Genomic DNA, 26,270 nt, shown 5'->3' with positions numbered 1-26,270 from the left:
CACTGTTCATCTGTAGTTTTATCTGTTAATAGTTCTGCCCAGTGTACTGTGGTCAGTTTCTGCCTCATCCCTTCAAAGTACGCTTTACCTGAATTTAAAACCTTGGTTCGTGACTCATCCTTCTCCCTCTCAAACCTAATATCGAATTCAATCGTGTTATCAGCACTGTTAGCAAGGTGTTCCCTTACTGTTAGAACCCTGGCTGATTTCCTCCTCTCTCTAACCCAATGGGGCTGAGGACTAGGAGTGCCTGTACCTGGTTCAGGTGAATTACCAGCACAGTCTGGGGGTGAGAGCTCAGACAAGTTCTGGTTTAGTTATGGTGCGGACAGGTTTAGTTATGATGTGTCCTCGGTTTAACCTTGTTCCTCTTTCTGTTGCAGAATTTCACACAGTGCCCACAAATGATACCAGTGCACGTCACACCAATCCCCACCGGGAGTGTGAGAGACATCCCAGTGTCCTTAGTCAACAGTGCACTGCTGGAGGTAATGTCCTGGCATCCTTTCCATATCGCACAGCGAGTGCTGTAAAAACTCAGCAGGGTACGACGGGCATTAAACGGGCACATTGAGGGCCAATTTCAGGGACCAACGGCCCAAAGGACACCTGACAGATGATCGACCCGATATTGGGCGTTTTTTCAGGCATCCCTGGAGGCCGCCTAGAACAGGCCGATATTTGATGTCTCTGATTGGCTCCAATGGCAAAGGGATATTGATAAGATGACGAATGGGCTAAAACATGGCAGGTGGAATTCAGTGTCAGGAAGTGTGAGGTGATGTTGATGGTCCAGTCCAGGGGTCAGTGGAGTTGATGGTCCAGTCCAGGGGTCAGTGGAGCCGATGGTCCAGTCCAGGGGTCAGTAGAGCTGATGGTCCAGTCCAGGGGTCAGTGGAGCTGATGGTCCAGTCCAGGGGTCAGTGGAGCTGATGGTCCAGTCCAGGGGTCAGTGGAGCTGATGGTCCAGACCAGGGGCCCGTGGAGCTGATGGTCCAGTCCAGGGGTCCGTGGAGCTGATGGTCCAGTCCAGGGATCAGTGGAGCTGATGGTCCAGTCCAGGGGTCAGTGGAGCTGATGGTCCAGACCAGGGGTCAGTGGGGCTGATGGTCCAATCCAGGGATCAGTGGGGCTGATGGTCCAGACCAGGGGTCAGTGGAGCTGATGGTCCAGACCAGGGGTCAGTGGAGCTGATGGTCCAGACCAGGGGTCAGTAGAGCTGATGGCCCAGACCAGGGGTCCGTGGAGCTGATGGTCCAGTCCAGAGATCAGTGGGGCTGATGGTCCAGTCCAGGGGTCAGTGGAGCTGATGGTCCAGTCCAGGGGTCAGTGGAGCTGATGGTCCAGTCCAGGGGTCAGTGGAGCTGATGGTCCAGTCCAGGGGTCAGTGGAGCTGATGGTCCAGACCAGGGGTCCGTGGAGCTGATGGTCCAGTCCAGGGGTCCGTGGAGCTGATGGTCCAGTCCAGGGATCAGTGGAGCTGATGGTCCAGTCCAGGGGTCAGTGGAGCTGATGGTCCAGACCAGGGGTCAGTGGGGCTGATGGTCCAATCCAGGGATCAGTGGGGCTGATGGTCCAGACCAGGGGTCAGTGGAGCTGATGGTCCAGACCAGGGGTCAGTGGAGCTGATGGTCCAGACCAGGGGTCAGTGGAGCTGATGGCCCAGACCAGGGGTCCGTGGAGCTGATGGTCCAGTCCAGAGATCAGTGGGGCTGATGGTCCAGTCCAGGGGTCAGTGGGGCTGATGGTCCAGTCCAGGGGTCAGTGGGGCTGATGGTCCAGTCCAGGGGTCAGTGGAGCTGATGGTCCAGTGCAGGGGTCAGTGGAGCTGATGGTCCAGTCCAGGGGTCCGTGGAGCTGATGGTCCAGTCCAGGGTTCAGTGGGGCTGATGGTCCAGTCCAGGGGTCAGTGGAGCTGATGGTCCAGACCAGGGGTCAGTGGAGCTGATGGTCCAGTCCAGGGGTCAGTGGAGCTGATGGTCCAGACCAGGGGTCAGTGGAGCTGATGGTCCAGACCAGGGGTCAGTGGAGCTGATGGTCCAGTCCAGGGGTCAGTGGGGCTGATGGTCCAGTCCAGGGGTCAGTGGAGCTGATGGTGCAGACCAGGGGTCAGTGGAGCTGATGGTCCAGTCCAGGGTTCAGTGGGGCTGATGGTCCAGTCCAGGGGTCAGTGGAGCTGATGGTCCAGACCAGGGGTCAGTGGAGCTGATGGTCCAGACCAGGGGTCAGTGGTGCTGATGGTCCAGTCCAGGGGTCAGTGGAGCTGATGGTCCAGACCAGGGGTCAGTGGAGCTGATGGTCCAGACCAGGGGTCAGTGGAGCTGATGGTCCAGTCCAGGGGTCAGTGGGGCTGATGGTCCAGTCCAGGGGTCAGTGGAGCTGATGTTGCAGACCAGGGGTCAGTGGAGCTGATGGTGCAGACCAGGGGTCAGTGGAGCTGATGGTCCAGTCCAGGGTTCAGTGGGGCTGATGGTCCAGTCCAGGGGTCAGTGGAGCTGATGGTCCAGACCAGGGGTCAGTGGAGCTGATGGTCCAGTCCAGGGGTCAGTGGAGCTGATGGTCCAGACCAGGGGTCAGTGGAGCTGATGGTCCAGACCAGGGGTCAGTGGAGCTGATGGTCCAGTCCAGGGGTCAGTGGGGCTGATGGTCCAGTCCAGGGGTCAGTGGAGCTGATGGTCCAGTCCAGGGCAGGGATGGACGCTCGTGCCCCTTGCTCTGTACAGCCCAGAACCATGTCATGTGCTGCACTTTACACACTCAGTCATGGTGTGACCGTGTCGAAAACTTAATTACCTCTTATATACAATGCATTAACTCCAAACACTTATTTTCAGACAAGTAAGAATTTTAATTAAAAGAAACTTGAGCTCAAGGAAGATCTGCTCTAAACAATGGTCAGAACAACCTCTTCTCTGAACAAACTAAACAGTTCACATTTATACAGTTTAGTTAGTAATGTCTGTCTATCATAGAATATGGGCGTACATGTACATTCTTTATTAGTTCAAGTGGTTAGTCAATCAAGTAGTGAGCCTGCCTCCTCTGGACATCCATAGCTCATTCCTGTTTTGGCACATAGGCCTCGTAGGCCTGAGAACACTGCCTCCCTAAAATTCCGAAGCTGGTTAATCAGCAGGGCTGAAGTCAGAATCAAGGCCACATGGCCTCTCAAGAAACTGTATTCTCATTATAGCAATACCCTTATCTGCACGGGGGGAGGGGGGAGGGCCAGACAGTACCAAGCACCTGGACAGCCAACTTAATTATCAATGTACCAAGGACAATTGTGTCTTTCTGTGAGTGTGTGTGAAATTGTAACTACCCCATGTATGGGAGTCAAGGAGTTAACATTGGTCAAATACCCATCATGCTTTTCTTTTTTTATGGTCAAGTAACTGTTCACGTATTTCTACATTAATGTGGTCTTTATAGTTTTCCACAACGGGACTGTCCCAAGATCACTACTACACACCGAGGAGCGGTCAGGGCTATGCTGATTGGCTAATCTTATTAACGTAGCAGAGTTTGGTTAAAGTTGCTCTTGTTTTTTCTCCACCTCAGGACACTGGCCTGGAATGTGACTTTGGGCACCAGATATCCAAGGCACGATGGCTAAACAGTTCCCTTGTGCTGTGTGAGAGCGTCAGGGTGAGTAGGCATCGGGAACTTTGACTAAGCTCTCTCAAAGGCTGGCACACACAGAGCTGGAGTTTGGTAGTCACTCGTGGGTAGGGAGTTCTCCCGTGTGTGGCCCTGCCAGTAAACTCGAACCACAAACTTTAAACTGGAAAAAAGGCAGACCAAAGTTATCCTGCTCCTCCTCTCAATCTGCTTCTCTCTCCCGTTTCTTTAAAATCCCACTGACTAAACATTACCAGACCTCTATAACCCCACTAACTAACCATTACAACTGCTCTATTACCCAGTAACCAACCCTCAATAGCCCTCTATAACCTCACTAACCAACCCTTACTAACCCTCTATAACTCCACTAACCAACCATCTATAACCCCACCAACTAACCTCTACCAGTCTTCCATAACCCCACTAACTAACCCTTACTAGCTTTCTATAACCCCACTAACTAACCCTTACCAGCCCTCTATAACCCCATTAACCAACCCCTACCAATTGTTTATAACCCCACTATCTAACCTGTACCAGTCCTCTATAACCCCACTAACTAACTCTTACTAGCCCTCTATAACCCCACTAACTAACCCCTACCAGACCCCCATTGACCCCTATTTAACCCCTGCTATCCACATTTCAACCTGTGCACCTCTTTAACCCCTGGTAACCCCTTCTTAACCTGCCATACCTGTTCTTTAACCCCTCCTGACCCCTCTTTAACCCCTCCTGACCCCTCTTTCACCCCTCCTGTGGACACAGACAGTGAGTGGAGCAGTTCTGGGTGTGGTATGGCCCGGGCCCACACTCCCTCTTTAACCCCCACAAATACCATCACTCCTTTATTCTTCCAGCTGTCCACAAGCAACAGAAGCCACCAGTTTCCAGTCAACCTGAGGCTGAGGGACGACCTGGAGAAGTTCATTGACAATCCGAGCACCACCTCAGGTTCAGTTAACTTATTCTCTGATGTTAGTGAGTGTGTCTGAGGGCAATCGGGAGTCAGGGGCTGGGCGGGCCACTCTGGTCCTATTCTCTCTCGGGCCCAGGTTCAGACTGAGGTTCCTCTCACAGTACAACGTGCAGTGAGTTGGTTAGTCTCAGTCCCTGTAACCACGGCTCCACAGCACCAAACTGCCCTCCATGATGACAGGGATCACTCCTCAAACAGATGATGGGTTGTGAGGTGATTCGGCCCGTCCGGAGGATGTGATCAGCTGCTGAACGAACGGAACGGCCGAGGAATTCAACTTGGGCCCAAAACGGGCGCAAAGTCATCAGATCAATGGCTCCATGCGCCAGTCCGTGAAGGCCCGAGGCCTGAGCCTGATTTGGCTTTAGGAGCCAAAGTGGCGACAGTTTTCCAGTCGGAGAGGATGCAAAAGCGGCTCCAACCCTGAGCTGATCGATAGGTTGTGTCCCAGGGTGGGGGGAAGAGCGGTGATCCCAAAGGTGGGGGGGGGGGGGGGCGGGGGGAGGCGGTGATCCGGGGTGGGGGGAGCAGTGATCCCGGGGTGGGGGGAGCAGTGATCCTGGGGTGGGGGGAGTAAACAGTGATCCCGGGGTGGGGGGAGCAGTGATCCCGGGGTGGGGGGAGTAAACAGTGATCCCGGGGTGGGGGGAGCAGTGATCCCGGGGTGGGGGGTGTAAACAGTGATCCCGGGGTGGGGGGAGCAGTGATCCCGGGGTGGGGGGAGCAGTGATCCCGGGGTGGGGGGAGTAAACAGTGATCCCGGGGTGGGGGGAGTAAACAGTGATCCCGGGGTGGGGGGAGTAAACAGTGATCCTGGGGTGGGGGGAGTAAACAGTGATCCCGGGGTGGGGGGTGTAAACAGTGATCCCGGGGTGGGGGGAGTAAACAGTGATCCTGGGGTGGGGGGAGTAAACAGTGATCCTGGGGTGGGGGGAGTAAACAGTGATCCCGGGGTGGGGGGAGCAGTGATCCCGGGGTGGGGGGAGCAGTGATCCCGGGGTGGGGGGAGCAGTGATCCCGGGGTGGGGGGAGCAGTGATCCCGGGGTGGGGGGAGTAAACAGTGATCCCGGGGTGGGGGGAGTAAACAGTGATCCCGGGGTGGGGGGAGTAAACAGTGATCCCGGGGTGGGGGGAGTAAACAGTGATCCCGGGGTGGGGGGAGTAAACAGTGATCCCGGGGTGGGGGGAGTAAACAGTGATCCTGGGGTGGGGGGAGTAAACAGTGATCCCGGGGTGGGGGGAGTAAACAGTGATCCCGGGGTGGGGGGGAGTAAACAGTGATCCCGGGGTGGGGGGAGCAGTGATCCTGGGGTGGGGGGGAGTAAACAGTGATCCTGGGGTGGGGGGTGTAAACAGTGATCCCGGGGTGGGGGGAGTAAACAGTGATCCCGGGGTGGGGGGAGTAAACAGTGATCCCGGGGTGGGGGGAGTAAACAGTGATCCCGGGGTGGGGGGGAGTAAACAGTGATCCCGGGGTGGGGGGAGTAAACAGTGATCCTGGGGTGGGGGGAGTAAACAGTGATCCCGGGGTGGGGGGAGTAAACAGTGATCCCGGGGTGGGGGGAGCAGTGATCCTGGGGTGGGGGGAGTAAACAGTGATCCCGGGGTGGGGGGAGTAAACAGTGATCCCGGGGTGGGGGGAGTAAACAGTGATCCCGGGGTGGGGGGAGTAAACAGTGATCCCGGGGTGGGGGGTGTAAACAGTGATCCCGGGGTGGGGGGAGTAAACAGTGATCCCGGGGTGGGGGGAGTAAACAGTGATCCCGGGGTGGGGGGAGTAAACAGTGATCCCGGGGTGGGGGGAGTAAACAGTGATCCCGGGGTGGGGGGAGTAAACAGTGATCCCGGGGTGGGGGGAGTAAACAGTGATCCCGGGGTGGGGGGAGTAAACAGTGATCCCGGGGTGGGGGGAGTAAACAGTGATCCCGGGGTGGGGGGAGTAAACAGTGATCCCGGGGTGGGGGGTGTAAACAGTGATCCCGGGGTGGGGGGAGTAAACAGTGATCCCGGGGTGGGGGGAGTAAACATTGATCCCGGGGTGGGGGGAGCAGTGATCCCGGGGTGGGGGGAGTAAACAGTGATCCCGGGGTGGGGGGAGCAGTGATCCTGGGTGGGGGGAGTAAACAGTGATCCCGGGGTGGGGGGAGTAAACAGTGATCCCGGGGTGGGGGGAGTAAACAGTGATCCCGGGGTGGGGGGAGTAAACAGTGATCCCGGGGTGGGGGGAGTAAACAGTGATCCTGGGGTGGGGGGGAGTAAACAGTGATCCCGGGGTGGGGGGAGTAAACAGTGATCCCGGGGTGGGGGGAGTAAACAGTGATCCTGGGGTGGGGGGGAGTAAACAGTGATCCCGGGGTGGGGGGAGTAAACAGTGATCCCGGGGTGGGGGGTGTAAACAGTGATCCCGGGGTGGGGGGTGTAAACAGTGATCCTGGGGTGGGGGGAGCAGTGATCCCGGGGTGGGGGGAGTAAACAGTGATCCTGGGGTGGGGGGTGTAAACAGTGATCCCGGGGTGGGGGGAGCAGTGATCCCGGGGTGGGGGGAGTAAACAGTGATCCCGGGGTGGGGGGAGTAAACAGTGATCCCGGGGTGGGGGGTGTAAACAGTGATCCCGGGGTGGGGGGAGTAAACAGTGATCCCGGGGTGGGGGGAGTAAACAGTGATCCTGGGGTGGGGGGAGTAAACAGTGATCCCGGGGTGGGGGGAGTAAACAGTGATCCCGGGGTGGGGGGAGTAAACAGTGATCCCGGGGTGGGGGGAGTAAACAGTGATCCCGGGGTGGGGGGAGTAAACAGTGATCCTGGGGTGGGGGGAGTAAACAGTGATCCCGGGGTGGGGGGTGTAAACAGTGATCCCGGGGTGGGGGGAGTAAACAGTGATCCCGGGGTGGGGGGAGTAAACAGTGATCCCGGGGTGGGGGGAGTAAACAGTGATCCTGGGGTGGGGGGAGTAAACAGTGATCCCGGGGTGGGGGGAGTAAACAGTGATCCTGGGGTGGGGGGAGTAAACAGTGATCCCGGGGTGGGGGGAGTAAACAGTGATCCCGGGGTGGGGGGAGCAGTGATCCCGGGGTGGGGGGAGTAAACAGTGATCCCGGGGTGGGGGGAGTAAACAGTGATCCCGGGGTGGGGGGAGTAAACAGTGATCCCGGGGTGGGGGGGAGTAAACAGTGATCCCGGGGTGGGGGGAGTAAACAGTGATCCCGGGGTGGGGGGAGTAAACAGTGATCCCGGGGTGGGGGGAGTAAACAGTGATCCCGGGGTGGGGGGAGTAAACAGTGATCCCGGGGTGGGGGGAGTAAACAGTGATCCCGGGGTGGGGGGAGTAAACAGTGATCCCGGGGTGGGGGGAGTAAACAGTGATCCCGGGGTGGGGGGTGTAAACAGTGATCCCGGGGTGGGGGGAGTAAACAGTGATCCCGGGGTGGGGGGAGTAAACAGTGATCCCGGGGTGGGGGGAGTAAACAGTGATCCCGGGGTGGGGGGAGTAAACAGTGATCCTGGGGTGGGGGGAGTAAACAGTGATCCCGGGGTGGGGGGAGTAAACAGTGATCCTGGGGTGGGGGGAGTAAACAGTGATCCTGGGGTGGGGGGAGTAAACAGTGATCCCGGGGTGGGGGGAGTAAACAGTGATCCTGGGGTGGGGGGAGTAAACAGTGATCCTGGGGTGGGGGGTGTAAACAGTGATCCCGGGGTGGGGGGAGTAAACAGTGATCCTGGGGTGGGGGGAGTAAACAGTGATCCCGGGGTGGGGGGAGTAAACAGTGATCCCGGGGTGGGGGGAGTAAACAGTGATCCTGGGGTGGGGGGAGTAAACAGTGATCCTGGGGTGGGGGGAGTAAACAGTGATCCCGGGGTGGGGGGAGTAAACAGTGATCCCGGGGTGGGGGGAGTAAACAGTGATCCCGGGGTGGGGGGAGTAAACAGTGATCCCGGGGTGGGGGGAGCAGTGATCCCGGGGTGGGGGGAGTAAACAGTGATCCCGGGGTGGGGGGAGTAAACAGTGATCCCGGGGTGGGGGGAGCAGTGATCCCGGGGTGGGGGGAGTAAACAGTGATCCTGGGGTGGGGGGAGTAAACAGTGATCCCGGGGTGGGGGGAGTAAACAGTGATCCCGGAGTGGGGGGAGCAGTGATCCCGGGGTGGGGGGAGTAAACAGTGATCCCGGGGTGGGGGGAGTAAACAGTGATCCCGGGGTGGGGGGAGTAAACAGTGATCCCGGGGTGGGGGGAGTAAACAGTGATCCCGGGGTGGGGGGAGCAGTGATCCCGGGGTGGGGGGAGTAAACAGTGATCCCGGGGTGGGGGGAGTAAACAGTGATCCCGGGGTGGGGGGAGTAAACAGTGATCCCGGGGTGGGGGGAGCAGTGATCCCGGGGTGGGGGGAGTAAACAGTGATCCCGGGGTGGGGGGAGTAAACAGTGATCCCGGGGTGGGGGGGGAGTAAACAGTGATCCCGGGGTGGGGGAGTAAACAGTGATCCCGGGGTGGGGGGAGTAAACAGTGATCCCGGGGTGGGGGGGGAGTAAACAGTGATCCTGGGGTGGGGGGAGTAAACAGTGATCCCGGGGTGGGGGGAGTAAACAGTGATCCCGGGGTGGGGGGAGTAAACAGTGATCCCGGGGTGGGGGGAGTAAACAGTGATCCCGGGGTGGGGGGAGTAAACAGTGATCCCGGGGTGGGGGGAGTAAACAGTGATCCCGGGGTGGGGGGAGTAAACAGTGATCCCGGGGTGGGGGGAGTAAACAGTGATCCCGGGGTGGGGGGAGTAAACAGTGATCCCGGGGTGGGGGGAGCAAACAGTGATCCCGGGGTGGGGGGAGTAAACAGTGATCCCGGGGTGGGGGGAGTAAACAGTGATCCCGGGGTGGGGGGAGTAAACAGTGATCCCGGGGTGGGGGGAGTAAACAGTGATCCTGGGGTGGGGGGAGTAAACAGTGATCCCGGGGTGGGGGGAGTAAACAGTGATCCCGGGGTGGGGGGAGTAAACAGTGATCCCGGGGTGGGGGGAGTAAACAGTGATCCCGGGGTGGGGGGAGTAAACAGTGATCCCGGGGTGGGGGGAGTAAACAGTGATCCCGGGGTGGGGGGAGTAAACAGTGATCCCGGGGTGGGGGGAGTAAACAGTGATCCCGGGGTGGGGGGAGTAAACAGTGATCCCGGGGTGGGGGGAGTAAACAGTGATCCCGGGGTGGGGGGAGTAAACAGTGATCCTGGGGTGGGGGGAGTAAACAGTGATCCCGGGGTGGGGGGAGTAAACAGTGATCCCGGGGTGGGGGGAGTAAACAGTGATCCCGGGGTGGGGGGAGTAAACAGTGATCCCGGGGTGGGGGGAGTAAACAGTGATCCCGGGGTGGGGGGAGTAAACAGTGATCCCGGGGTGGGGGGAGTAAACAGTGATCCTGGGGTGGGGGGAGTAAACAGTGATCCCGGGGTGGGGGGAGCAGTGATCCTGGGGTGGGGGGAGTAAACAGTGATCCCGGGGTGGGGGGAGTAAACAGTGATCCTGGGGTGGGGGGAGTAAACAGTGATCCCGGGGTGGGGGGAGCAGTGATCCCGGGGTGGGGGGAGTAAACAGTGATCCTGGGGTGGGGGGTGTAAACAGTGATCCCGGGGTGGGGGGAGTAAACAGTGATCCCGGGGTGGGGGGAGTAAACAGTGATCCCGGGGTGGGGGGAGTAAACAGTGATCCCGGGGTGGGGGGAGTAAACAGTGATCCCGGGGTGGGGGGAGTAAACAGTGATCCCGGGGTGGGGGGAGTAAACAGTGATCCCGGGGTGGGGGGGAGTAAACAGTGATCCTGGGGTGGGGGGAGTAAACAGTGATCCCGGGGTGGGGGGGAGTAAACAGTGATCCCGGGGTGGGGGGAGTAAACAGTGATCCCGGGGTGGGGGGAGTAAACAGTGATCCCGGGGTGGGGGGTGTAAACAGTGATCCCGGGGTGGGGGGAGTAAACAGTGATCCCGGGGTGGGGGGAGCAGTGATCCCGGGGTGGGGGGAGTAAACAGTGATCCTGGGGTGGGGGGAGTAAACAGTGATCCCGGGGTGAGGGGAGTAAACAGTGATCCCGGGGTGGGGGGAGTAAACAGTGATCCCGGGGTGGGGGGAGTAAACAGTGATCCTGGGGTGGGGGGAGTAAACAGTGATCCCGGGGTGGGGGGAGTAAACAGTGATCCTGGGGTGGGGGGAGTAAACAGTGATCCCGGGGTGGGGGGAGTAAACAGTGATCCCGGGGTGGGGGGGAGTAAACAGTGATCCCGGGGTGGGGGGAGTAAACAGTGATCCCGGGGTGGGGGGAGTAAACAGTGATCCCGGGGTGGGGGGAGTAAACAGTGATCCCGGGGTGGGGGGAGTAAACAGTGATCCTGGGGTGGGGGGGAGTAAACAGTGATCCTGGGGTGGGGGGAGTAAACAGTGATCCCGGGGTGGGGGGAGTAAACAGTGATCCCGGGGTGGGGGGAGTAAACAGTGATCCCGGGGTGGGGGGTGTAAACAGTGATCCTGGGGTGGGGGGAGTAAACAGTGATCCCGGGGTGGGGGGAGTAAACAGTGATCCCGGGGTGGGGGGAGTAAACAGTGATCCCGGGGTGGGGGGGAGTAAACAGTGATCCCGGGGTGGGGGGTGTAAACAGTGATCCTGGGGTGGGGGGAGTAAACAGTGATCCTGGGGTGGGGGGAGTAAACAGTGATCCCGGGGTGGGGGGAGTAAACAGTGATCCTGGGGTGGGGGGGAGTAAACAGTGATCCCGGGGTGGGGGGAGTAAACAGTGATCCCGGGGTGGGGGGAGCAGTGATCCCGGGGTGGGGGGAGTAAACAGTGATCCCGGGGTGGGGGGGAGTAAACAGTGATCCCGGGGTGGGGGGGAGTAAACAGTGATCCCGGGGTGGGGGGGAGTAAACAGTGATCCCGGGGTGGGGGGAGTAAACAGTGATCCCGGGGTGGGGGGAGCAGTGATCCCGGGGTGGGGGGAGTAAACAGTGATCCTGGGGTGGGGGGAGTAAACAGTGATCCCGGGGTGGGGGGAGTAAACAGTGATCCCGGGGTGGGGGGAGTAAACAGTGATCCCGGGGTGGGGGGAGTGAACAGTGATCCCGGGGTGGGGGGAGTAAACAGTGATCCTGGGGTGGGGGGAGTAAACAGTGATCCTGGGGTGGGGGGAGTGAACAGTGATCCCGGGGTGGGGGGAGTAAACAGTGATCCCGGGGTGGGGGGAGTAAACAGTGATCCCGGGGTGGGGGGGAGTAAACAGTGATCCTGGGGTGGGGGGAGTAAACAGTGATCCCGGGGTGGGGGGAGTAAACAGTGATCCTGGGGTGGGGGGGAGTAAACAGTGATCCTGGGGTGGGGGGAGTAAACAGTGATCCCGGGGTGGGGGGAGTAAACAGTGATCCTGGGGTGGGGGGAGTAAACAGTGATCCCGGGGTGGGGGGAGTAAACAGTGATCCTGGGGTGGGGGGAGTAAACAGTGATCCCGGGGTGGGGGGAGTGAACAGTGATCCCGGGGTGGGGGGAGTAAACAGTGATCCCGGGGTGGGGGGAGTAAACAGTGATCCCGGGGTGGGGGGGAGTAAACAGTGATCCTGGGGTGGGGGGAGTAAACAGTGATCCCGGGGTGGGGGGAGTAAACAGTGATCCTGGGGTGGGGGGGAGTAAACAGTGATCCTGGGGTGGGGGGAGTAAACAGTGATCCCGGGGTGGGGGGAGTAAACAGTGATCCTGGGGTGGGGGGGAGTAAACAGTGATCCCGGGGTGGGGGGAGTAAACAGTGATCCCGGGGTGGGGGGAGTAAACAGTGATCCCGGGGTGGGGGGAGTAAACAGTGATCCCGGGGTGGGGGGAGTAAACAGTGATCCTGGGGTGGGGGGAGCAGTGATCCCGGGGTGGGGGGTGTAAACAGTGATCCCGGGGTGAGGGAGTAAACAGTGATCCCGGGGTGGGGGGAGCAGTGATCCCGGGGTGGGGGGAGTAAACAGTGATCCCGGGGTGGGGGGAGTAAACAGTGATCCCGGGGTGGGGGGAGTAAACAGTGATCCCGGGGTGGGGGGAGCAGTGATCCTGGGGTGGGGGGAGTAAACAGTGATCCCGGGGTGGGGGGAGTAAACAGTGATCCCGGGGTGGGGGGAGTAAACAGTGATCCCGGGGTGGGGGGAGTAAACAGTGATCCCGGGGTGGGGGGGAGTAAACAGTGATCCCGGGGTGGGGGGAGTAAACAGTGATCCCGGGGTGGGGGGAGTAAACAGTGATCCCGGGGTGGGGGGGAGTAAACAGTGATCCCGGGGTGGGGGGGAGTAAACAGTGATCCCGGGGTGGGGGGAGTAAACAGTGATCCTGGGGTGGGGGGTGTAAACAGTGATCCTGGGGTGGGGGGAGTAAACAGTGATCCCGGGGTGGGGGGAGTAAACAGTGATCCCGGGGTGGGGGGAGTAAACAGTGATCCCGGGGTGGGGGGAGTAAACAGTGATCCCGGGGTGGGGGGTGTAAACAGTGATCCCGGGGTGGGGGGAGTAAACAGTGATCCCGGGGTGGGGGGTGTAAACAGTGATCCCGGGGTGGGGGGAGTAAACAGTGATCCCGGGGTGGGGGGAGTAAACAGTGATCCCGGGGTGGGGGGAGCAGTGATCCCGGGGTGGGGGGTGTAAACAGTGATCCTGGGGTGGGGGGAGTAAACAGTGATCCCGGGGTGGGGGGAGTAAACAGTGATCCCGGGGTGGGGGGAGTAAACAGTGATCCCGGGGTGGGGGGTGTAAACAGTGATCCTGGGGTGGGGGGAGTAAACAGTGATCCCGGGGTGGGGGGAGTAAACAGTGATCCCGGGGTGGGGGGAGTAAACAGTGATCCCGGGGTGGGGGGAGTAAACAGTGATCCTGGGGTGGGGGGAGTAAACAGTGATCCTGGGGTGGGGGGAGTAAACAGTGATCCCGGGGTGGGGGGAGTAAACAGTGATCCCGGGGTGGGGGGAGTAAACAGTGATCCCGGGGTGGGGGGAGTAAACAGTGATCCCGGGGTGGGGGGAGTAAACAGTGATCCCGGGGTGGGGGGAGTAAACAGTGATCCTGGGGTGGGGGGAGTAAACAGTGATCCCGGGGTGGGGGGAGTAAACAGTGATCCCGGGGTGGGGGGAGCAGTGATCCCGGGGTGGGGGGAGTAAACAGTGATCCCGGGGTGGGGGGGAGTAAACAGTGATCCCGGGGTGGGGGGAGTAAACAGTGATCCTGGGGTGGGGGGAGTAAACAGTGATCCCGGGGTGGGGGGAGTAAACAGTGATCCCGGGGTGGGGGGAGTAAACAGTGATCCCGGGGTGGGGGGAGTAAACAGTGATCCCGGGGTGGGGGGAGTAAACAGTGATCCCGGGGTGGGGGGGAGTAAACAGTGATCCCGGGGTGGGGGGTGTAAACAGTGATCCCGGGGTGGGGGGAGTAAACAGTGATCCCGGGGTGGGGGGGGAGTAAACAGTGATCCCGGGGTGGGGGGAGTAAACAGTGATCCCGGGGTGGGGGGTGTAAACAGTGATCCTGGGGTGGGGGGAGTAAACAGTGATCCTGGGGTGGGGGGAGTAAACAGTGATCCCGGGGTGGGGGGAGTAAACAGTGATCCCGGGGTGGGGGGAGCAGTGATCCCGGGGTGGGGGGTGTAAACAGTGATCCTGGGGTGGGGGGAGTAAACAGTGATCCCGGGGTGGGGGGAGTAAACAGTGATCCCGGGGTGGGGGGAGTAAACAGTGATCCCGGGGTGGGGGGAGTAAACAGTGATCCCGGGGTGGGGGGAGTAAACAGTGATCCTGGGGTGGGGGGAGTAAACAGTGATCCCGGGGTGGGGGGAGTAAACAGTGATCCCGGGGTGGGGGGAGTAAACAGTGATCCCGGGGTGGGGGGAGTAAACAGTGATCCTGGGGTGGGGGGAGTAAACAGTGATCCTGGGGTGGGGGGGAGTAAACAGTGATCCCGGGGTGGGGGGAGTAAACAGTGATCCCGGGGTGGGGGGAGTAAACAGTGATCCCGGGGTGGGGGGAGTAAACAGTGATCCCGGGGTGGGGGGAGTAAACAGTGATCCTGGGGTGGGGGGAGTAAACAGTGATCCCGGGGTGGGGGGGAGTAAACAGTGATCCCGGGGTGGGGGGAGTAAACAGTGATCCCGGGGTGGGGGGAGCAGTGATCCCGGGGTGGGGGGAGTAAACAGTGATCCCGGGGTGGGGGGGAGTAAACAGTGATCCCGGGGTGGGGGGGAGTAAACAGTGATCCCGGGGTGGGGGGAGTAAACAGTGATCCTGGGGTGGGGGGAGTAAACAGTGATCCCGGGGTGGGGGGAGTAAACAGTGATCCCGGGGTGGGGGGAGTAAACAGTGATCCCGGGGTGGGGGGAGTAAACAGTGATCCCGGGGTGGGGGGAGTAAACAGTGATCCCGGGGTGGGGGGAGTAAACAGTGATCCCGGGGTGGGGGGAGTAAACAGTGATCCCGGGGTGGGGGGAGTAAACAGTGATCCCGGGGTGGGGGGAGCAGTGATCCCGGGGTGGGGGGAGTAAACAGTGATCCCGGGGTGGGGGGAGTAAACAGTGATCCCGGGGTGGGGGGAGTAAACAGTGATCCCGGGGTGGGGGGAGTAAACAGTGATCCCGGGGTGGGGGGAGCAGTGATCCCGGGGTGGGGGGAGTAAACAGTGATCCCGGGGTGGGGGGAGTAAACAGTGATCCCGGGGTGGGGGGAGTAAACAGTGATCCTGGGGTGGGGGGAGCAGTGATCCCGGGGTGGGGGGAGTAAACAGTGATCCTGGGGTGGGGGGAGTAAACAGTGATCCCGGGGTGGGGGGAGTAAACAGTGATCCCGGGGTGGGGGGAGTAAACAGTGATCCCGGGGTGGGGGGAGTAAACAGTGATCCCGGGGTGGGGGGAGTAAACAGTGATCCTGGGGTGGGGGGAGTAAACAGTGATCCTGGGGTGGGGGGTGTAAACAGTGATCCCGGGGTGGGGGGAGTAAACAGTGATCCTGGGGTGGGGGGAGTAAACAGTGATCCCGGGGTGGGGGGAGTAAACAGTGATCCCGGGGTGGGGGGGAGTAAACAGTGATCCCGGGGTGGGGGGAGTAAACAGTGATCCCGGGGTGGGGGGAGTAAACAGTGATCCCGGGGTGGGGGGAGTAAACAGTGATCCCGGGGTGTGGGGAGTAAACAGTGATCCCGGGGTGGGGGGAGTAAACAGTGATCCCGGGGTGTGGGGAGTAAACAGTGATCCCGGGGTGGGGGGAGTAAACAGTGATCCCGGGGTGGGGGGAGCAGTGATCCCGGGGTGGGGGGAGTAAACAGTGATCCCGGGGTGGGGGGAGTAAACAGTGATCCCGGGGTGGGGGGTGTAAACAGTGATCCCGGGGTGGGGGGAGTAAACAGTGATCCCGGGGTGGGGGGAGTAAACAGTGATCCCGGGGTGGGGGGAGTAAACAGTGATCCCGGGGTGGGGGGAGTAAACAGTGATCCCGGGGTGGGGGGGAGTAAACAGTGATCCCGGGGTGGGGGGAGTAAACAGTGATCCCGGGGTGGGGGGAGTAAACAGTGATCCTGGGGTGGGGGGGAGTAAACAGTGATCCCGGGGTGGGGGGAGTAAACAGTGATCCCGGGGTGGGGGGAGTAAACAGTGATCCCGGGGTGGGGGGAGTAAACAGTGATCCCGGGGTGGGGGGAGTAAACAGTGATCCCGGGGTGGGGGGTGTAAACAGTGATCCCGGGGTGGGGGGAGCAGTGATCCCGGGGTGGGGGGAGTAAACAGTGATCCCGGGGTGGGGGGAGTAAACAGTGATCCTGGGGTGGGGGGAGTAAACAGTGATCCCGGGGTGGGGGGAGTAAACAGTGATCCCGGGGTGGGGGGAGTAAACAGTGATCCCGGGGTGGGGGGAGTAAACAGTGATCCCGGGGTGGGGGGAGTAAACAGTGATCCCGGGGTGGGGGGAGTAAACAGTGATCCCGGGGTGGGGGGAGCAGTGATCCCGGGGTGGGGGGAGTAAACAGTGATCCTGGGGTGGGGGGGAGTAAACAGTGATCCCGGGGTGGGGGGAGTAAACAGTGATCCTGGGGTGGGGGGGAGTAAACAGTGATCCTGGGGTGGGGGGAGTAAACAGTGATCCCGGGGTGGGGGGAGTAAACAGTGATCCCGGGGTGGGGGTGTAAACAGTGATCCCGGGGTGGGGGGAGTAAACAGTGATCCTGGGGTGGGGGGAGTAAACAGTGATCCCGGGGTGGGGGGTGTAAACAGTGATCCTGGGGTGGGGGGAGTAAACAGTGATCCCGGGGTGGGGGGAGTAAACAGTGATCCCGGGGTGGGGGGAGTAAACAGTGATCCCGGGGTGGGGGGAGTAAACAGTGATCCTGGGGTGGGGGGAGTAAACAGTGATCCTGGGGTGGGGGGAGTAAACAGTGATCCTGGGGTGGGGGGAGTAAACAGTGATCCCGGGGTGGGGGGAGTAAACAGTGATCCCGGGGTGGGGGGAGTAAACAGTGATCCCGGGGTGGGGGGAGTAAACAGTGATCCCGGGGTGGGGGGAGTAAACAGTGATCCCGGGGTGGGGGGAGTAAACAGTGATCCCGGGGTGGGGGGAGTAAACAGTGATCCCGGGGTGGGGGGAGTAAACAGTGATCCCGGGGTGGGGGGAGTAAACAGTGATCCCGGGGTGGGGGGAGTAAACAGTGATCCCGGGGTGGGGGGAGTAAACAGTGATCCCGGGGTGGGGGGAGTAAACAGTGATCCCGGGGTGGGGGGAGTAAACAGTGATCCCGGGGTGGGGGGAGTAAACAGTGATCCCGGGGTGGGGGGAGCAAACAGTGATCCCGGGGTGGGGGGAGTAAACAGTGATCCTGGGGTGGGGGGAGTAAACAGTGATCCCGGGGTGGGGGGAGTAAACAGTGATCCCGGGGTGGGGGGAGTAAACAGTGATCCCGGGGTGGGGGGAGTAAACAGTGATCCCGGGGTGGGGGGGAGTAAACAGTGATCCCGGGGTGGGGGGAGTAAACAGTGATCCCGGGGTGGGGGGAGTAAACAGTGATCCCGGGGTGGGGGGAGTAAACAGTGATCCCGGGGTGGGGGGAGTAAACAGTGATCCCGGGGTGGGGGGAGCAGTGATCCCGGGGTGGGGGGAGCAGTGATCCCGGGGTGGGGGGAGTAAACAGTGATCCCGGGGTGGGGGGAGCAGTGATCCCGGGGTGGGGGGAGCAGTGATCCCGGGGTGGGGGGAGTAAACAGTGATCCCGGGGTGGGGGGTGTAAACAGTGATCCCGGGGTGGGGGGAGCAGTGATCCCGGGGTGGGGGGAGTAAACAGTGATCCCGGGGTGGGGGGAGTAAACAGTGATCCCGGGGTGGGGGGTGTAAACAGTGATCCCGGGGTGGGGGGAGTAAACAGTGATCCTGGGGTGGGGGGAGTAAACAGTGATCCTGGGGTGGGGGGAGTAAACAGTGATCCCGGGGTGGGGGGAGTAAACAGTGATCCCGGGGTGGGGGGAGTAAACAGTGATCCTGGGGTGGGGGGAGTAAACAGTGATCCCGGGGTGGGGGGAGTAAACAGTGATCCTGGGGTGGGGGGAGCAGTGATCCCGGGGTGGGGGGAGCAGTGATCCCGGGGTGGGGGGAGTAAACAGTGATCCCGGGGTGGGGGGAGCAGTGATCCCGGGGTGGGGGGAGTAAACAGTGATCCCGGGGTGGGGGGAGTAAACAGTGATCCCGGGGTGGGGGGAGTAAACAGTGATCCTGGGGTGGGGGGAGTAAACAGTGATCCCGGGGTGGGGGGAGTAAACAGTGATCCCGGGGTGGGGGGAGTAAACAGTGATCCCGGGGTGGGGGGAGTAAACAGTGATCCCGGGGTGGGGGGAGTAAACAGTGATCCCGGGGTGGGGGGAGTAAACAGTGATCCGGGGTGGGGGGAGTAAACAGTGATCCCGGGGTGGGGGGAGTAAACAGTGATCCCGGGGTGGGGGGAGTAAACAGTGATCCCGGGGTGGGGGGAGTAAACAGTGATCCCGGGGTGGGGGGAGTAAACAGTGATCCCGGGGTGGGGGGAGTAAACAGTGATCCCGGGGTGGGGGGAGTAAACAGTGATCCCGGGGTGGGGGGAGTAAACAGTGATCCCGGGGTGGGGGGAGTAATCAGTGATCCCGGGGTGGGGGGGAGTAAACAGTGATCCCGGGGTGGGGGGAGCAGTGATCCCGGGGTGGGGGGAGTAAACAGTGATCCTGGGGTGGGGGGGAGTAAACAGTGATCCCGGGGTGGGGGGGAGTAAACAGTGATCCCGGGGTGGGGGGAGTAAACAGTGATCCCGGGGTGGGGGGAGTAAACAGTGATCCCGGGGTGGGGGGAGTAAACAGTGATCCCGGGGTGGGGGGAGCAGTGATCCCGGGGTGGGGGGAGTAAACAGTGATCCCGGGGTGGGGGGAGTAAACAGTGATCCCGGGGTGGGGGGGAGTAAACAGTGATCCCGGGGTGGGGGGAGTAAACAGTGATCCCGGGGTGGGGGGAGTAAACAGTGATCCCGGGGTGGGGGGAGTAAACAGTGATCCCGGGGTGGGGGGGAGTAAACAGTGATCCCGGGGTGGGGGGGAGTAAACAGTGATCCCGGGGTGGGGGGAGTAAACAGTGATCCCGGGGTGGGGGGAGTAAACAGTGATCCCGGGGTGGGGGGAGTAAACAGTGATCCCGGGGTGGGGGGAGTAAACAGTGATCCCGGGGTGGGGGGAGTAAACAGTGATCCCGGGGTGGGGGGAGCAAACAGTCCCGGGGTGGGGGGAGTAAACAGTGATCCCGGGGTGGGGGGTGTAAACAGTGATCCTGGGGTGGGGGGAGTAAACAGTGATCCCGGGGTGGGGGGAGTAAACAGTGATCCCGGGGTGGGGGGAGTAAACAGTGATCCCGGGGTGGGGGGAGTAAACAGTGATCCCGGGGTGGGGGGAGTAAACAGTGATCCCGGGGTGGGGGGAGTAAACAGTGATCCCGGGGTGGGGGGAGTAAACAGTGATCCCGGGGTGGGGGGAGTAAACAGTGATCCCGGGGTGGGGGGAGTAAACAGTGATCCCGGGGTGGGGGGAGTAAACAGTGATCCCGGGGTGGGGGGAGTAAACAGTGATCCCGGGGTGGGGGGAGTAAACAGTGATCCCGGGGTGAGGGGAGTAAACAGTGATCCCGGGGTGGGGGGAGTAAACAGTGATCCCGGGGTGGGGGGTGTAAACAGTGATCCCGGGGTGGGGGGAGTAAACAGTGATCCCGGGGTGGGGGGTGTAAACAGTGATCCCGGGGTGGGGGGAGTAAACAGTGATCCCGGGGTGGGGGGTGTAAACAGTGATCCCGGGGTGGGGGGAGTAAACAGTGATCCCGGGGTGGGGGGTGTAAACAGTGATCCCGGGGTGGGGGGAGTAAACAGTGATCCCGGGGTGGGGGGAGTAAACAGTGATCCCGGGGTGGGGGGAGTAAACAGTGATCCCGGGGTGGGGGGAGTAAACAGTGATCCCGGGGTGGGGGGAGTAAACAGTGATCCCGGGGTGGGGGGGAGTAAACAGTGATCCCGGGGTGGGGGGAGTAAACAGTGATCCCGGGGTGGGGGGAGTAAACAGTGATCCCGGGGTGGGGGGAGTAAACAGTGATCCCGGGGTGGGGGGTGTAAACAGTGATCCCGGGGTGGGGGGTGTAAACAGTGATCCCGGGGTGGGGGGAGTAAACAGTGATCCCGGGGTGGGGGGAGTAAACAGTGATCCCGGGGTGGGGGGTGTAAACAGTGATCCCGGGGTGGGGGGAGTAAACAGTGATCCCGGGGTGGGGGGAGTAAACAGTGATCCCGGGGTGGGGGGAGTAAACAGTGATCCCGGGGTGGGGGGTGTAAACAGTGATCCCGGGGTGGGGGGAGTAAACAGTGATCCCAGGGTGGGGGGAGTAAACAGTGATCCCGGGGTGGGGGGAGTAAACAGTGATCCCGGGGTGGGGGGAGTAAACAGTGATCCCGGGGTGGGGGGAGCAGTGATCCCGGGGTGGGGGGAGTAAACAGTGATCCCGGGGTGGGGGGGAGTAAACAGTGATCCCGGGGTGGGGGGAGCAGTGATCCCGGGGTGGGGGGAGTAAACAGTGATCCCGGGGTGGGGGGAGCAGTGATCCCGGGGTGGGGGGAGTAAACAGTGATCCCGGGGTGGGGGGAGTAAACAGTGATCCTGGGGTGGGGGGGAGTAAACAGTGATCCTGGGGTGGGGGGAGTAAACAGTGATCCCGGGGTGGGGGGGAGTAAACAGTGATCCTGGGGTGGGGGGTGTAAACAGTGATCCCGGGGTGGGGGGTGTAAACAGTGATCCCGGGGTGGGGGGAGTAAACAGTGATCCTGGGGTGGGGGGTGTAAACAGTGATCCCGGGGTGGGGGGTGTAAACAGTGATCCCGGGGTGGGGGGAGTAAACAGTGATCCCGGGGTGGGGGGAGTAAACAGTGATCCCGGGGTGGGGGGTGTAAACAGTGATCCCGGGGTGGGGGGAGCAGTGATCCCGGGGTGGGGGGAGTAAACAGTGATCCCGGGGTGGGGGGTGTAAACAGTGATCCCGGGGTGGGGGGAGTAAACAGTGATCCCGGGGTGGGGGGAGCAGTGATCCTGGGGTGGGGGGAGTAAACAGTGATCCCGGGGTGGGGGGAGTAAACAGTGATCCCGGGGTGGGGGGAGCAGTGATCCCGGGGTGGGGGGAGTAAACAGTGATCCCGGGGTGGGGGGAGTAAACAGTGATCCCGGGGTGGGGGGAGTAAACAGTGATCCCGGGGTGGGGGGAGCAGTGATCCCGGGGTGGGGGGAGTAAACAGTGATCCTGGGGTGGGGGGAGCAGTGATCCCGGGGTGGGGGGGAGTAAACAGTGATCCCGGGGTGGGGGGAGTAAACAGTGATCCCGGGGTGGGGGGAGTAAACAGTGATCCCGGGGTGGGGGGAGCAGTGATCCCGGGGTGGGGGGGAGTAAACAGTGATCCCGGGGTGGGGGGAGTAAACAGTGATCCCGGGGTGGGGGGAGTAAACAGTGATCCCGGGGTGGGGGGAGCAGTGATCCCGGGGTGGGGGGAGTAAACAGTGATCCCGGGGTGGGGGGAGTAAACAGTGATCCCGGGGTGGGGGGAGTAAACAGTGATCCCGGGGTGGGGGGAGTAAACAGTGATCCCGGGGTGGGGGGAGTAAACAGTGATCCCGGGGTGGGGGGAGTAAACAGTGATCCCGGGGTGGGGGGGAGTAAACAGTGATCCCGGGGTGGGGGGAGTAAACAGTGATCCCGGGGTGGGGGGGAGTAAACAGTGATCCCGGGGTGGGGGGAGTAAACAGTGATCCCGGGGTGGGGGGAGTAAACAGTGATCCCGGGGTGGGGGGAGTAAACAGTGATCCTGGGGTGGGGGGAGTAAACAGTGATCCTGGGGTGGGGGGGAGTAAACAGTGATCCCGGGGTGGGGGGAGTAAACAGTGATCCCGGGGTGGGGGGAGTAAACAGTGATCCCGGGGTGGGGGGAGTAAACAGTGATCCTGGGGTGGGGGGAGTAAACAGTGATCCCGGGGTGGGGGGAGTAAACAGTGATCCCGGGGTGGGGGGAGTAAACAGTGATCCCGGGGTGGGGGGAGTAAACAGTGATCCCGGGGTGGGGGGAGTAAACAGTGATCCCGGGGTGGGGGGAGTAAACAGTGATCCCGGGGTGGGGGGAGTAAACAGTGATCCTGGGGTGGGGGGAGTAAACAGTGATCCCGGGGTGGGGGGAGTAAACAGTGATCCCGGGGTGGGGGGAGTAAACAGTGATCCCGGGGTGGGGGGTGTAAACAGTGATCCCGGGGTGGGGGGAGTAAACAGTGATCCCGGGGTGGGGGGAGTAAACAGTGATCCCGGGGTGGGGGGAGTAAACAGTGATCCCGGGGTGGGGGGAGTAAACAGTGATCCTGGGGTGGGGGGAGTAAACAGTGATCCCGGGGTGGGGGGAGCAGTGATCCCGGGGTGGGGGGAGTAAACAGTGATCCTGGGGTGGGGGGAGTAAACAGTGATCCCGGGGTGGGGGGAGTAAACAGTGATCCCGGGGTGGGGGGAGTAAACAGTGATCCCGGGGTGGGGGGAGTAAACAGTGATCCCGGGGTGGGGGGAGCAGTGATCCCGGGGTGGGGGGAGTAAACAGTGATCCCGGGGTGGGGGGAGTAAACAGTGATCCCGGGGTGGGGGGAGTAAACAGTGATCCCGGGGTGGGGGGAGCAGTGATCCCGGGGTGGGGGGAGCAGTGATCCCGGGGTGGGGGGAGTAAACAGTGATCCCGGGGTGGGGGGAGCAGTGATCCCGGGGTGGGGGGAGTAAACAGTGATCCCGGGGTGGGGGGAGCAGTGATCCCGGGGTGGGGGGAGTAAACAGTGATCCCGGGGTGGGGGGAGTAAACAGTGATCCTGGGGTGGGGGGAGTAAACAGTGATCCCGGGGTGGGGGGAGTAAACAGTGATCCTGGGGTGGGGGGTGTAAACAGTGATCCCGGGGTGGGGGGAGCAGTGATCCCGGGGTGGGGGGAGTAAACAGTGATCCCGGGGTGGGGGGAGTAAACAGTGATCCTGGGGTGGGGGGAGTAAACAGTGATCCCGGGGTGGGGGGAGTAAACAGTGATCCCGGGGTGGGGGGAGTAAACAGTGATCCCGGGGTGGGGGGAGTAAACAGTGATCCCGGGGTGGGGGGTGTAAACAGTGATCCCGGGGTGGGGGGAGTAAACAGTGATCCCGGGGTGGGGGGAGTAAACAGTGATCCCGGGGTGGGGGGAGTAAACAGTGATCCCGGGGTGGGGGGAGTAAACAGTGATCCCGGGGTGGGGGGTGTAAACAGTGATCCCGGGGTGGGGGGAGTGAACAGTGATCCCGGGGTGGGGGGAGCAGTGATCCCGGGGTGGGGGGAGTAAACAGTGATCCCGGGGTGGGGGGAGTAAACAGTGATCCCGGGGTGGGGGGAGTAAACAGTGATCCCGGGGTGGGGGGAGTAAACAGTGATCCCGGGGTGGGGGGAGTAAACAGTGATCCCGGGGTGGGGGGAGTAAACAGTGATCCCGGGGTGGGGGGAGCAGTGATCCCGGGGTGGGGGGAGTAAACAGTGATCCCGGGGTGGGGGGAGTAAACAGTGATCCTGGGGTGGGGGGAGCAGTGATCCCGGGGTGGGGGGAGTAAACAGTGATCCCGGGGTGGGGGGAGTAAACAGTGATCCCGGGGTGGGGGGAGCAGTGATCCCGGGGTGGGGGGAGTAAACAGTGATCCCGGGGTGGGGGGAGTAAACAGTGATCCTGGGGTGGGGGGAGCAGTGATCCCGGGGTGGGGGGAGTAAACAGTGATCCCGGGGTGGGGGGAGTAAACAGTGATCCCGGGGTGGGGGGAGCAGTGATCCCGGGGTGGGGGGAGTAAACAGTGATCCCGGGGTGGGGGGAGTAAACAGTGATCCTGGGGTGGGGGGAGTAAACAGTGATCCCGGGGTGGGGGGTGTAAACAGTGATCCCGGGGTGGGGGGAGTAAACAGTGATCCCGGGGTGGGGGGAGTAAACAGTGATCCCGGGGTGGGGGGAGTAAACAGTGATCCTGGGGTGGGGGGAGTAAACAGTGATCCCGGGGTGGGGGGTGTAAACAGTGATCCCGGGGTGGGGGGTGTAAACAGTGATCCCGGGGTGGGGGGTGTAAACAGTGATCCTGGGGTGGGGGGAGCAGTGATCCCGGGGTGGGGGGAGTAAACAGTGATCCCGGGGTGGGGGGAGTAAACAGTGATCCCGGGGTGGGGGGTGTAAACAGTGATCCCGGGGTGGGGGGAGTAAACAGTGATCCTGGGGTGGGGGGAGTAAACAGTGATCCCGGGGTGGGGGGTGTAAACAGTGATCCCGGGGTGGGGGGAGTAAACAGTGATCCCGGGGTGGGGGGAGTAAACAGTGATCCCGGGGTGGGGGGAGTAAACAGTGATCCCGGGGTGGGGGGAGTAAACAGTGATCCCGGGGTGGGGGGAGCAGTGATCCCGGGGTGGGGGGAGTAAACAGTGATCCCGGGGTGGGGGGAGTAAACAGTGATCCTGGGGTGGGGGGAGTAAACAGTGATCCCGGGGTGGGGGGAGTAAACAGTGATCCTGGGGTGGGGGGAGTAAACAGTGATCCCGGGGTGGGGGGAGTAAACAGTGATCCCGGGGTGGGGGGAGTAAACAGTGATCCCGGGGTGGGGGGAGCAGTGATCCTGGGGTGGGGGGAGTAAACAGTGATCCCGGGGTGGGGGGAGCAGTGATCCTGGGGTGGGGGGAGTAAACAGTGATCCCGGGGTGGGGGGAGTAAACAGTGATCCCGGGGTGGGGGGAGTAAACAGTGATCCCGGGGTGGGGGGAGTAAACAGTGATCCCGGGGTGGGGGGAGTAAACAGTGATCCCGGGGTGGGGGGAGTAAACAGTGATCCTGGGGTGGGGGGAGTAAACAGTGATCCCGGGGTGGGGGGAGTAAACAGTGATCCCGGGGTGGGGGGAGCAGTGATCCTGGGGTGGGGGGAGTAAGCAGTGATCCCGGGGTGGGGGGAGTAAACAGTGATCCCGGGGTGGGGGGAGTAAACAGTGATCCCGGGGTGGGGGGAGCAGTGATCCCGGGGTGGGGGGAGTAAACAGTGATCCCGGGGTGGGGGGAGTAAACAGTGATCCCGGGGTGGGGGGAGCAGTGATCCCGGGGTGGGGGGAGTAAACAGTGATCCCGGGGTGGGGGGAGTAAACAGTGATCCCGGGGTGGGGGGAGTAAACAGTGATCCCGGGGTGGGGGGAGTAAACAGTGATCCTGGGGTGGGGGGAGTAAACAGTGATCCCGGGGTGGGGGGAGTAAACAGTGATCCCGGGGTGGGGGGAGTAAACAGTGATCCCGGGGTGGGGGGAGTAAACAGTGATCCCGGGGTGGGGGGAGTAAACAGTGATCCCGGGGTGGGGGGAGTAAACAGTGATCCCGGGGTGGGGGGAGTAAACAGTGATCCCGGGGTGGGGGGAGTAAACAGTGATCCCGGGGTGGGGGGAGCAGTGATCCTGGGGTGGGGGGAGTAAACAGTGATCCCGGGGTGGGGGGAGTAAACAGTGATCCCGGGGTGGGGGGAGCAGTGATCCTGGGGTGGGGGGAGTAAACAGTGATCCTGGGGTGGGGGGTGTAAACAGTGATCCCGGGGTGGGGGGAGCAGTGATCCCGGGGTGGGGGGAGTAAACAGTGATCCCGGGGTGGGGGGAGTAAACAGTGATCCCGGGGTGGGGGGAGTAAACAGTGATCCCGGGGTGGGGGGAGTAAACAGTGATCCCGGGGTGGGGGGAGTAAACAGTGATCCCGGGGTGGGGGGAGTAAACAGTGATCCCGGGGTGGGGGGAGTAAACAGTGATCCCGGGGTGGGGGGAGTAAACAGTGATCCCGGGGTGGGGGGAGTAAACAGTGATCCCGGGGTGGGGGGAGTAAACAGTGATCCCGGGGTGGGGGGAGTAAACAGTGATCCCGGGGTGGGGGGAGTAAACAGTGATCCCGGGGTGGGGGGAGTAAACAGTGATCCCGGGGTGGGGGGAGTAAACAGTGATCCTGGGGTGGGGGGAGTAAACAGTGATCCCGGGGTGGGGGGAGTAAACAGTGATCCCGGGGTGGGGGGAGTAAACAGTGATCCCGGGGTGGGGGGAGTAAACAGTGATCCCGGGGTGGGGGGAGTAAACAGTGATC

At 61.5% G+C, this 26,270-nt stretch overlaps 1 protein-coding gene across 1 annotated transcript in view; it reads left to right on the top strand.

Moving 5' to 3' along the window:
* Positions 1 to 26,270, top strand: part of LOC137334333 (plexin-D1-like) — a 231,883-nt gene that overhangs the window by 66,129 nt on the left and 139,484 nt on the right. The window contains 3 exon segments of the mRNA XM_067999033.1: positions 384 to 488; positions 3,562 to 3,648; positions 4,485 to 4,578. Of these exon segments, the coding sequence (XP_067855134.1) occupies positions 384 to 488; positions 3,562 to 3,648; positions 4,485 to 4,578 (286 nt within the window).

This window comes from Heptranchias perlo, chromosome 17 (genome assembly GCF_035084215.1).
Source record: "Heptranchias perlo isolate sHepPer1 chromosome 17, sHepPer1.hap1, whole genome shotgun sequence".
Taxonomy (NCBI): Eukaryota; Metazoa; Chordata; class Chondrichthyes; order Hexanchiformes; family Hexanchidae; genus Heptranchias; species Heptranchias perlo.
The sequence above is the reverse complement of the archived record's forward strand: the minus strand, read 5'-3'. Positions and strand labels throughout refer to the sequence as shown.